This window comes from Eptatretus burgeri, chromosome 12 (genome assembly GCF_056783735.1).
Source record: "Eptatretus burgeri isolate ZD-2024b chromosome 12, Ebu_testis_v1, whole genome shotgun sequence".
NCBI lineage: Eukaryota > Metazoa > Chordata > Myxini > Myxiniformes > Myxinidae > Eptatretus > Eptatretus burgeri.
The window spans coordinates 65,094,427-65,107,713 of NC_140972.1; the positions used below are offsets into that span (position 1 = coordinate 65,094,427).

Consider the following 13,287-nt stretch of genomic DNA (forward strand, 5'->3'; position numbering starts at 1 on the left):
GGCAATGATGTCTCTGATCGTGTGCAACATGCATATGATCTGGTTGCAGCTGAAGCAAAATATCATCGAGCATGTGCCCAATCCTTTCTCAAGAAAAAGTACGAGGGAGTGTCAACTGAAAGTATTCGCCAGGAAGCATTTCAGAAGCTATGTGAGTTTCTTGATGACAGTGATGAATGCCAATACACAGTTCAAGAGCTTTCAGACTACATGGCCACGCTTTTGGATGGAAACGAGGGATACTCAATGAAGCATCTGAAACGGAAGCTCAAAGAACACTATGGTGATGATCTAGTCGTAACCAGCATCAGTGGAAAGTCGAGTGTCGTGAGTTTCCGTGACTCGGCGCACAAAATACTTCATGAAAAGTGGAGCAGTGATCAAGTGTCAGACGTTGAGAACCAAAGCAATCGTATAATAGATATGGCTGCTTCCATCATCCTCAACGATATCAGACTGACAGTGTACAACCGCGAAGAGTACTCAACATTAGATGGAACTGAAAATGGAGACACATTAATACCGAGGTCCCTAAAGCGTTTCGTACATAACGTAGTGGACGGCAAAGGCAAAAATGATCCGGTTACGAACAGGAAATGCACCTCAATAGCACATGCCATCATCTCTGCTAGTAGGCCCAGGTCATTCGTGTCACGTGATATTGTTGGGAATAGCTGTGTATATACACCGAAAGTATGGATCTCGTGAACTCATAGACATCTTGAGCAGCATGGGCTTTGCTGATGACTATAAAGAAGTGCAGCGGTTTGAACAAGCTCTCATGTCAAATGATGAACCATCCTATCACCTAGGTGGCTTTACCCAATTTGCGTTCAAGATGGACGCCATCTTGGATTGCGGAAAACGCTCAAGGAGGATTCATGAGGACTTTTAGTATGTTATTTCACACACATTCCTGGACCTTGCCTGAAAAAATCAGCTTGTTACCAAAAATGTCCAGGTTAAACCCTAATGCTCTTGGACTACAAGCCCGAGTTGGTTGTCCCTGTAAGGTTGACTGACACCGTCTGATCCCCCAAAGGGACGGGTTGTTCAATACAATCCTTCAATCTCAAAGATGTGCAGCCCACATACCCAGCACCACACTGGCACTGAAATTCATCAATAATATTACTTTTATGAGAGGTGGGCAGAACATCTTTTTGGACTGACGGAAACAACCGGCGGTTAGTGAAAATCACTCGTGGTTGAACAGCAGAGTAAGAATGGGACACTGTCTGTTTGATCTGGTTTTCAAACTGTTGAAACACTTTGCTTTTCCAAGGTAGATGTAGCTATACAGGACATTTACCAGGTCCTATTATAGGATTCTTTGGTAGGTTCAGGAATTTGTGTGTGTGTGTGTATGTATATGTATATATATATATATATATATATATATATATATATATATATATATATATATATATATATATATATATATATATATATATATATATACACATACTAGCAGGGATACCCATGTTCCGCACAGGAATCCCGCACATGACGGCGGGTCTGAAGGAGTATATGTCACAGTTAATTGTAAAATTGTAGAGGCTGCCACCATTATTATTTTTCTTTTCATCACCACTATAATATTATATTTTCCCCGCCATGTTTTATTTGCAGAAGACTCGAGTTCAAAAATGTTAAGATTTATTGCCGCATCAGATAAAAAAAAATCATAATGCCTCAACAATGTGAGGCTGGTTTCATGTCATCATTTGCGACTTAATTAATTCTCATTCTCTAGCAAATCCCGTTGGTCCCATGTCAATCGGCTGAACTTGAAAAATTAACGTTACGCAATCAGGTGATGACGTCATAATTCGGAAACCGGGAAGTCGGAAGTCATTGTCTTCAATTGACTGTAGCATTATTTTTTCATTCTATTGCAAATGGCGTTGGCCCCATGTCAATCGGCTGAACTTGAAAAATTAACGTTACGAAATCAGGTGATGATGTCATAATTCGGAAACCGCAAGTCGGAAGTACAATTCTTTTACATTGGGACACTCCTGGGTACATGTTCTGTCAGCATGTGAAGTTTAGTGAGGATCAGTCCAGTACTTTTCACGTGCATAGGTCACAGACAAACACAGACACACAGACAGACACACTTTCAACTATATATATATATATATATATATATATATATATATATATATATATATATATATATATATATATATATATATATATATATATATATGTATGTATACTGAACAAAAATATAAATGCACCAACCTAAATATCTAAGTCAAGATTGCCATTATGGGAAAATGGTCAAACCGATGATATGTTTGAGCAATGGTTCCTTTGTTTTGCTCAAGACAGATGTTCCCATTGAAATTGACCACTCTGAGTGTGTGGACTCACACGTTGAGTAATCCTTCCCATGAGCACCATGGGGCTTGACAGAGTGATGGTCAGTGAGCGTGACCAGGACACAAACACTCCCTATAGCTTGCCCTATAAAAGGCCTCCCCAAAATGTGGACTGGTGCCAAATGTCAACATGCCACAGATGTCACAAATCTTGAGGGAGCGCGCCATTGGCATGCTGAATGCTGGGACGTCAGTACGGGCCGTTGCAGCACACTTCAATGTCCACCACTCCACCATTAGCCGCCTGAGAACGCGCCTCAGAGAGACTGGAAGCACCGTGAACCGCCCACATGCCCGGCGACCACGTGTGACCACCGCCGGTCAGGATCGTCACATGAGGCTGCAACATCTCAGGGATCGACTCCGACCGGCCACGAGGACTGCCGATGAGACTGTCGGGCTGCATAACAGGCGCATTTCAGCCCAGACGGTGCGTAACCGCTTGAGGGAGGCCAAGCTTGAGGGAGGCCAACACCCGCTACTGACTGTGTGAACTCTGACAGTGACACCTCGGTTGTGTCGGCTGTTGTAGCGCAAAGACTGTCGCCAGAATTCTCAAGGAACTCTTTGAAATTTAATGCTCAATTGTCATGGATTCTATAACCAAATTGTTGTGAAGATTTAGTATTAATGAGTTCGAGGTAAAATAGTAACAATCGCTTGGTGCGTTTATATTTTTGTTCAGTATATATATATATATATATATATATATATATATATATGTGTATATATATATATATATATATATATATATATATATATATATATATATATATATATATATATATATATATGTGTATATGATCTGTTCAGGATACCCATTATCAAGAAGAATAGTCTTGATGGTCTCAATTTCAGCATGGAGTTTATCTGTGGAGCAGATCTTAGAGGATGTCCACAAGCCATGAGTGGGAGATTGCCTTGGATACCATAATAAGAGAGTTTAGGGAGCAGTGCGGGATGCCAGACCATATCAAAAGCCTGCGATATGTCTCGGGACATAGCTCTGATCTCATGTTTGGCATTTAGGACCTCCATCCATTGTTAGGAAAGCAGAAGCAGCATGTCCAGTGTTTAGTGACCTGATCTAAATCCAAATTAATGGTCGGAAATCAAGCCTTTGGAGAAGAGGAGGGATTTGATGTCAGAAGCGATGATGAATTCCATGACCTTGCTGATGGTTGGTGGAAGGCTGATTGGTGTGTAGTTGCAGCGATCAGTTTTTGCTCTTTTTATGCAGAGCGGTAATATTTGATGATTTCCAAGGAGATGGCAGATGACCTTGAGTAAATAAGAAAGTGAATAGAACAGAGAGAGGCTGAGAAAGAGCAGCAGAGTAGGTTTTTAGAACGTGAGGGCTGATGCCATCTGGTCTGCTTTCAGAATCTGAGTCAAGGTTTGACAGCAAGCTCTCCACCTTGTCAGGAGAAAAGGACACAGAGTCCAGGAACAGCTGTGTGCAACTGGGTAAGGTGGGTAGAGAAAGCGATGGGTTTGGGACACAAATTTAAAAAGGAAACAGAGTTTAGGCATTCAGCCTTTTCACGTGCAGTGTCAGCTGTGCAGCCATTTGAGATAACGGAGGGGATGGAGAGGGAACATACTCCAGAAACGCACTTAACTAGCTGCCACCAGGATTTGGAGGAGGAAGACTGGTTTGAGAGTTGAGATTTGAGATGAGAAAAATGTTGTTTCCTGGCTCTCCTCAGGATAGACACACTTGTTCCGAGCTTTGTGGAAGGAACTGAGATTGTCTTCAGTATGATTTGCTTTTCATGAAGCAAAGGCAAGTTGTTTCAAGACAACCTCCTCACCACAATGGGCAGTGTACCATGGGCAGGAGGAAGGGTCAGACAACTGAAGATGAGAGGGGATAAATCTGTGCACGAGAGAGCACGAGAGAGCACGAGAGAGCACGAGAGCACATTTCTTTGAAAAATGTTCCCAGGATTAATTGATGTCAGTGAGAGTAGAAATGGGAGACCAGTCTAGAAGTTTGATGGCTGCTTAAAGACACTGCCAGTCAGCCTGAGTGAAATGCCAGACTTGTCGCCACTGAGGTGGTTCTCTAACAACAGCCAGAGATAACTGCTTTAACAAGCATATGTTGTTGTGACAAGCACCGTTCTAACTGGAGTCACTTGTTCAAGTGACTCCAGTTAGAGTGGAAACGTTAGTTTATGGGGATATATATATATATATATATATATATATATATATATATATATATATATATATATATATATATATATATATATATATATATATATATATATATATCTGGAATGTGTAGACAAATTGTGTTACCTGTAGTGGAAAAAGAAATTCTATAAAATAAATAAAGATAAATTATATGATTAGTGCAGGTGGTGGTGTGGAAGCAGTAGTGAATGCAAGAATTAGAAGTGGCTGGAGGAAATTTCCGAAGTTGTTGCGCCTATTAACATCAAAAGGGACCTCTCTCCGATTAAAAGGAAAACTTTATGCAGCTTGTGTTAGAAGTGTGATGTTGTATGACAGCGAAACATGGGTGATCAAAAAGGAGGATGAACGGAGGTGTGAACGAAGCAAAATGAGAATGGTGAGGTGGATGTGTGATGTGACACTAAAGGACGGGAAACCAAGTGTGGAATTAGGAGATGGGTTAGGTATAGAAAGCATCATGGTGAGGTTATGCATCGGGGTAGGTTGAGATGGTTCAGACATATGGAAAGGATGTGGGCAGGTAGTTGTGTGAGGAGGTGTATAAATATGAATGTGAATGGAAGGAGAGCTGGAGGCCGTCCGAGGAAAACATTGAATGTCTTCCTGAGAGATGATAGTGGAGATAAAGGCCGAACAAGAGGGCAAGCAAGAGATCGTGCAGCCTGGAAAGCAGCCATTAGGTGAACCACGGCTGAAACAGCCGGAAAACGATGATGTTGATGTTCAGATGAATCGATTGCAGCAGAAGAAGAACAGCAGACATTTTCTGGGAAATTGGTCAAAATCAAATCCAGAAGAGATGGAGTCCTGTTGGGTTGGGAAATTGACAGATTGAGTCAATCTCCTGCCATGACAGGAGAGAGAGGTACCCACACTCAGCCAACTGAAAGTTGGCTTTCCTTCCTGAAAGTCCCTGTAGTGTCCATCTTGTTTAGCCTGTGTACCCTGCCCCATCCCTCTCCCTTCCGCAGATCTCATATCTCTGTTCCACACTGGTTTTTCCTTCCCTCTCCCGCACTTCTTGTCTCCTGCTCCCCTTGTATGTTCTGTGTGTTAGCTCTCATACGAGCCTCAACAGTGTATACAAAAAACAGAGAGTTTGGATGGGTGGATAGAAGTTGGTCCATGTTTGCGCCAAGCAAGATGCAAATGGCATCATCACCGTTTAGTGGACGGTACAACACACAGATAAACAAGAGGTGGGAGCGGAGGGAAGCCATAGCCAGAGGTATTCCTGGGGGTGTGGAAGAGTGAGGGCAGTGCATGGAAAGTGAGAAATAGAGTTTTTGATAAAGAGAGCACTCGGCCACCAGGATGAGGCTCAGTTCTGTCATACCGGAGGAGGGAGTAACCAGGGAGAGAAACTAAAGAGTCAAAGAAGTCTTGAAGGAGGAATATTTTTGTTCAGCAGATTATGTCTGGTTTGTCAGTGGAAATCTTCATGGAGAGATCTGTCAGGTTAGGAGCGAAGACCTGATGTTTGAGGTCCGCACTATTAAGGAAGAGGGAGGGAGAAGGCTTTGGTTGCAGGGGAGGGGAGGGGGGGTAGTGAGAGTTGATGACAGATTGTGGAAGAGCTAGGGGAGAGGGTCGGATGGGGAGGAGAATAAAGGGCGAGGTGGTGAAGGAATGAGTAGCAGTGGAGAGTAATAAGAGAGGGGGTAAAGGGAAGTGGGAGATTGGAGAAGGTGGAGGAATGAGCTGGAAAACAGAGGGTGGGGGAATGAGACAGCTTTGTGGATGTGAAGGGGGACAGCTTTGAGAAGGGGAAGTGAGGCTGAAATTTGAAAGGGAGGGGTGAGAATTGAGGGAGAAGGGTGAGGTGAAGCTTTTGAGAATGGTAAGGGGGGAGAGAGAAAAGTTTGCTTTGAAGAAAGATGAGGTGGTTGATTTGCGAGGGAGGGGTGAGAGGGAAGCTTTCAGGGAGAGGGGAGATGAGAGCAGGCACCGTTCTAACTGGAGTCAGGGTGGAGGGGGGAGAAGAGAGGGGTGGGGAGAGGGGAAGAATGAGACTGGGTAGAGGTATTGTGGAGATGGAAGCAGGTGGGGGGAGGAACAAACATTGAGGGGTGAGAAGAGAGGGAGGTGTGATGACATTTCAGAGCATAGGAAGAGAGGGAGACAACTTTGAGAAGGGGGAGTGGGGGGGAGATTTGAAGGAGAGGGGAAAGGGGAGACATTTGGGTGAGGGGGGAGAATTGAGGAAGAAGGGTGAGGGGAGAGAATTGAGGAAGAAGGGTGAGGGGGGGGAGGGTTGCCAGATGGTCCTTTCAGAGATATTATAAATATATATATGGATGGATGTCAGGATTGAAAGACATATTCCAAGTGTTTGACCAGCTTGTCATTCGTGGTTGAAGAGAGGGAAGAGGATGCAGCCCACCTGTTTGAAGGATGAGGGATGTCATGCGAAAGTGTTGTCTCGTCAGCAAATAGATGGAGGATTTTCCAGTCGGAGAGATCATTGATGAAGATCAGGAATAGGACTGGGCCCAGAACACTGTCTTGGGGCACTCCAGCCTTGACAGGGAGAGGAGATGAAAGGATTCCATTGAGAGGCAAACATTGGCTTTGAGAGTAGAGGAAGTCAGTAACACAAGAGTGGAGTTGGCCTTGGATGCCGCAGACAGAGAATTTGGAGAGCAAGGCAGGATACCATTCTGTATCAAAAGCATGACATGTCCAGAGATATGGCCCTGATCTCATGTCTGACATTGAGGGCTTCCATCCATTGTTGTGGGAATAGAAGCAGCATGTCCAAGGTGGAGTGACCTGGTCTGATACCAAATTGGTGATCTGAGATGAGGTTGTTGGAGAAAAGGAAGGATTTCATATCAACTGCGATGATAGATTCCATGACCTTGCTGATTATTTGAAGTAAGATGGTAGGTCTGTAGTTGAGGGAATCCATTGTTTGAACCTTGTTTACGTAAAACAAGGAGCTCCACTTCAAGGCCTCACAGAAATGTTGGGAATGTTATCTTGAAACGCAATGTGTTGTGGCAGATGCTACACATAATATTTGCATTCTTCACTTGTTATTGTTAAATTAATTGGTTGACTTTGTTCAATTTCATTGTTGAAAAATAACAGCATTATTTTACTGGCATATATAGAGCATGTTCGATCTTAAAATGAAAAATCTATATTGAAGTAGATTTGCGTGTGAACTCAGTCTTGTGCTCACTCACTGACACACACAGAGAAATTACAGTAGGCTCCCCCGTCCCTTCATCTCTTCAGGAATGGGCAAGGCTAATCACTGACCCACAGTCGGATTACAATAGCCTCTCTTGTCCCTTCGGGGATGAGCGAGGTGAATGACTCCCCTTTCATATGAAATAAGAGGAGCTGTCTTCTCTGTCAAGAATTTGCGATGCATCAATAATGATTCATCCAAATGCTGTCCACATTTATGTTATTTTACAAATCATGTTGGAATGGTGCTTGGTTGTGATGCCCCACATGTTATGCCAGTAAATTGAGAATAATTCCACATTTTTAGTCCAACTGACTTCGACTTGGTCCCACCACCACAAAATTAACCACCTCAGGGATTGTTGTTTGGCGTGAGCTAATTAAATCGAAACGAACACAACCACTGCACTGAACACACTTTTATGGAAGGCTTTTATGCTGGAACAGAGATCCTAATGGTGCAAACTCGTTCCAGACAATTTAATTTTTTATGGTTGTTGTTCATCTGGCCCCCGTTGCCATATCGCTCCTGCATTCAAGTGTTTTGTGAATAGAGAAACTCATTATCAAAGTCATAGAACCATGCAGTACGAAATGATAAGGCTCATCAAAGTGCTACCACTTATGAGTGACCCACTTTGCACAACTATGGTGTAGGATTAGCTCGATTGAGGGTGGGGCAAGTGTGAAGTTTCGCATCATTAAGAATGGTCACCATCTGTACCTTCAAAAATAAGACAGAGTAGTAGTGCCAGAGGAATGAAAAACTGGAATTTGTAGTTTTCATGAGGTTCTGCTTTATGGACACGAGTCCCTTCGTTGGCTCTTATGAGCTAACTAAATTTGCTGGCTCTTATGAACGAAGTAAATTTGATGGGACATTAACCACACACGTGGTATAACTCACATTCACAGTACACCAGCGTTGGATGACTCGTAACTACCCATCGCTTAATTTGAGAAATCATTGCCCATGGTAGGATCCAGGACAGCAAGCAACCAAGTAAAACATTGCATTCAGCACTTTGAGGAAATGTGATACTGAATGTTTACAGGATGTCCCCTCTTTTACTTTATTTCTACAGGCTGCGTTTTGAACCACTTGTCTTATGTTAAACTTCATCGCTTTGCAAACATCTGCTCCTCGTATGCGCATGTGTTCTTAGTTTCTCCGCTGGTGGTTTTCCTTCCAGATGTTGGGACTCTGCATAAAGCTGTGGTGCTGAAAGACAAGGATACCTGGATTGTGGAAGAGTTGGAGCTCTTCTCGCCGCCCATGCCTATCCAGAGTCTCCTGCTTGTGGAGGAAAAAGTGAGACATTCTTGGGGCTTCAAAGTGGAAAATAACTACAGTGCCGAGAGAAAGTCTACACCCCGTTTCAAATTTTGTACCTTTTTGTTGCCTTATAGCTTGGAATTAAATTGCATTAAATCAATTTTTTTTCCACCTTTATTTACACATCATAACCTACAACTTCCAAGTGAAAAACAAATTCTACAAATTCAGAAAATTAATTAAAAATACAAAACTAGACTATCTTGGTTGGATAAGTGTCCATCCCCCTGAGTTAAAACTTGGTCGAAGCAGCTTTGACAGCAATTACAGCTGTGAGTCTGTTGGAATAGGTCTCAAGCAACTTTACACACCTTGATTGGGAAATATTTGCCTATTCATCTCCACAAAACTTTTCAAGCTCAGTCAAGTTGCATGGGGAGCGTTGATAGACAGCAACTTCAAGTCATGCCACAGATTTTCAATTGGATTTATGTCGGGGCTCTGACTGGAGCACTTAAGGACATTTAGATTTTTATTCCTTCGCCACTACAGTATAGCTTTGGCTGTGTACTTCAGGTCGTTGTCAATCTGAAAGTTTCTTTCGACCACAAAACTTTTTGCCACATGGCTTCAGAATCTCCAGTTTTTTTTGTTTTTTTTTGGCAGACCTCAAACAGGTCTGGTGGACAAACAGGTCTACTCAAGGTGGACTTTTTTGAGTAATGGCTTACTTCTTGCCACCGCACCATACAGACCGGACTTGTGGAGTGCGGGATATTGTTGTCGCATGCACATAGTGACCAGTCTTTGTCATAAAGGCCTGTAGCTCTTTCAAAGTTGCCATTGGCCTCTTAGTGGCCTCTCTAATCAGTCTCCTCCTTGCTTGGTCATCCAGTTTGGAGGAACGGCCTGATCTCGGCAGGGTCTTGGTGGTATCATACGCCTTCCACTTCTTAATGATTGTCTTGACTGTGCTCCGAGGGATATTCAAGGCCTTTGAAATATTTTTCTACCCATCCCCTGATCTGTGTCTTTCCACAACTTTATCTCAGAGGTCTTTTGAAAGCTCCTTGGAGCTCATGGTTGAGTCTTTGCTGTGAAATGCACTACTCAGCAGAGGAAACCTCCAGGAACAGCTGATTTTATTTTGAAATAATCAAAATCACTACAGTTTAACACAGGTGGAGACCATTTAACTTGGTGTGTGATTTTGAACGTGATTGGTTACACCTGAGCTGATTTACAATTGCTGTCATAAGGGGGGTGGACACTTATCCAACCAAGATATTCTAGTTTTGTATTTTTTATTAATTTTCTGAAATTTGTATAATTTGTTTTTCACTTGGAAGTTGTCAGTTATGATGTGTAAATAAAGGTGGAAAAAGTCTGATTTTCATACAATTTAATTCCAGGCTATAAGGCAACAAAAGGTGAAAAATTTGAAAGGTGGTGTCGACTTTCTATAGGCACTGTAACTAGGGTTCCATAAATGAAACTGGAGGCACCTTAAACTCGTGAATTGGTCACGTGAACAAATGTTCAGGCCCGACGTTTTGACCACAGGATGGTCTTTGACTGGGATTGTCCCAGTCGAAGACTCTACTCTATGCGTGGTCATAACGTTAGGCCTGAGCCTTTGGTTGGGTGTGCCTTCCGTTTCCTTAAGAGAGGTCTTTTGCAACTGCATGCGATTATTGTCTGATTTTACTTAACGATACACTCAGATGGAAGACAAACATGCTTCGACACTTTCTTCCTGTGAATCTTGAACTGAAAACATTTTCCAAGAAGAACTCCCATTTACCGTTATCTGGATTCCTTCAAGCCTTGTCCTCACAAAGGGAGCGAAACGCCATGTGGTCGCAATGTGTGCGGCACTTTTTCTCTTTCATCACAAATAACTGGTTCATGTTTACTCAAAAGAGAATGGTTGAATTCGCATGTAGGAAATGATCGAACAAATGTGGTGACATTGTCGTCTGCTACAATGTAATGCCTTTGTAAACTGTTATTTATTTATTTTGTTCGTTATCTCTCGGATTTGCGTCAGTGTTTTCCTGTTTATTTTTCTCCTATCTTCCTGACGTACCGTGGATACCAGGATAAATTGCTAATGCTGAAGTTTGTGAAATAATAATGGATGGGGTTAGGGAAGGGAAATGCCCCTATTAGCAAGTAACTTGATAACCAAAAGCAAAAGCTGATAAAGGTTTACACAATGAGAGATTTAGGATAAGCTATGAAGCAAAACAACATGTTTTATTTTTAGTTTATTTTTCCTTTTTGCATTTTGTTGAATGGTCATCAATTTCTTTTCCTTTGTTGTAATTATTTTGGTTTGGAAGGCACATTGTGCTGTGGTCTTCAATGTAACTTGTATAAGCCCTTCTTAATGGTGGTTCAGGGTTGACTTTCACCCATTCTAAAGAAAGTGAAATGAAATTGAGGTTTATGAAACTTTGTCAGGGTGTAATATAATTAATAATAACCTACATAATAATACTTCTATTTCTATCTGTATAATATAAACTTCTTTCTTATATTTAGCTATATAATCATCCGCACCTCACACACACAAACCTTCACCTTCCCCCGCACCCCTCGTACTCAAACCGTCCCCGCACCCCTCGTACTCAAACCGTCCCCCGCACCCCTCGTACTCAAACCGTCCCACGTAATCCTCGTAATCAAACCGTCCCCCACACCCCTCATACTCAAACCGTCCCCGCACCCCTCATACTCAAACCGTCCCCTGCACCCCTCGTACTCAAACCGTCCCCGCACCCCTCGTACTCAAACCGTCCCCTGCACCCCTCATACTCAAACCTCCTTCCCCCCACACCCAACACACTCAAACCCTACCCCCCATCCTACCACACCCAAAGCCCCACACCTTTCCCCCTACAAAGCCTCCCCCCCCCTCCTGCACCATCCAAACACCTCTTCCCCCCTCGCTCTAACTGTGTGGACCCCAAACATCCAAGGTCTCCGATCTAACCTGACATCTCTCAATTCAGGATGCTGCTGGTAAACCAGATATCATCTGTTTGACAGAATCCTTCCTCCCACAGGACATCCCCATCTCCTTAGTGCCTCTCGCCAGTTACTGTCTCCTCCGATTTGATAGGCCTGAACCCCGAGCTGTGGAGTTGCACTGTACATCAGTAAATAAATTTTTCACTGCGCTTGTACTCATCTTATACCTTCCAACCCCCAGGAGTACCTCTGGCTGCAACTTCCCCTCTGTACCCACCTCTTGATCATCTGTGTGTTGATCATCCTCCTCACAGTGACGACTCCATCAACATCTCTCTCAGACAACATGGACAAACTTTTAACCACTCATCCCATTCTGTCTTCCTCATATGTGGTGATCTCTATTGTCTTCATGCAAATTGGCTGGGTGTTGGTACCTCTCTCTCACCAGCCATGGCATTTCAAGAAATTACTTATATGACTCAATGGGACTGACTATCTGTGAACTTTCCAATGGTAAGGCCTCCCTTCTGGATTTGGTGATCACCAAACTTTCCAGCAAATGTTTCCTGCTCTTCCTTTGCTCCAATTGGTTCATCTGATCATATGCTTGTGAAAGTCAACTTCTCTCTGGCTATTCTCAGAGAGCTGCCTCAATGCTGGCGAGTCTGGCAGTTCATTCAAACAGATCGGTAGGGACTACAAGCAGCCCTCTCTCTTCAGGACTGGTCTCCCATATCTACTGCCCCCGATGTTAACTCAGCCTTGGAATTTTTCCACAGAACCCTCCTCTCTCCTCTCTCTCCTCTCTCCTCTCTCCTCTCTCCTCTCTCCTCTCTCCTCTCTCCTCTCTCCTCTCTCCTCTCTCCTCTCTCCTCTCTCCTCTCTCCTCTCTCCTCTCTCCTCTCTCCTCTCTCCTCTCTCCTCTCTCCTCCCTCCTCTCTCCCCCTCCTCTCTCCCATGCACAGATTCATCCCATTATCCTGCAATTCTTCCCGCCCATGGTACACTGAATCCTGTGGTAAGGTAGTTGTTCTGAAACAACTTGCCTTCTCGTCCTGAAAGGCAAATCCGACTGAAGGTAATCTCAGGGTTTTCCAAAAAGATTACAACAAATGTATGTCCACTCTCAGGAGAGCAAGAAAACATCATCTGCCCAACCTCAAGAATGACCTTTCAAACTTGTCTTCCTCCTCTAAAATCTGGTGGCACCTTGTTACCTCTACCACTGATGTTGGAAGG

At 43.3% G+C, this 13,287-nt stretch overlaps 1 protein-coding gene across 5 annotated transcripts in view; it reads left to right on the forward strand.

Moving 5' to 3' along the window:
* LOC147015776 (semaphorin-4C-like) overlaps positions 1-13,287 on the forward strand; it is a 126,167-nt gene that overhangs the window by 101,866 nt on the left and 11,014 nt on the right. For all 5 annotated transcript variants that reach the window (XM_085848284.1, XM_085848282.1, XM_085848283.1 and 2 more), the window contains one exon: positions 8,987-9,105. In XM_085848284.1, the coding sequence (XP_085704410.1) occupies positions 8,987-9,105 (119 nt within the window). The remainder of the gene's footprint in view (positions 1-8,986; positions 9,106-13,287) is intronic.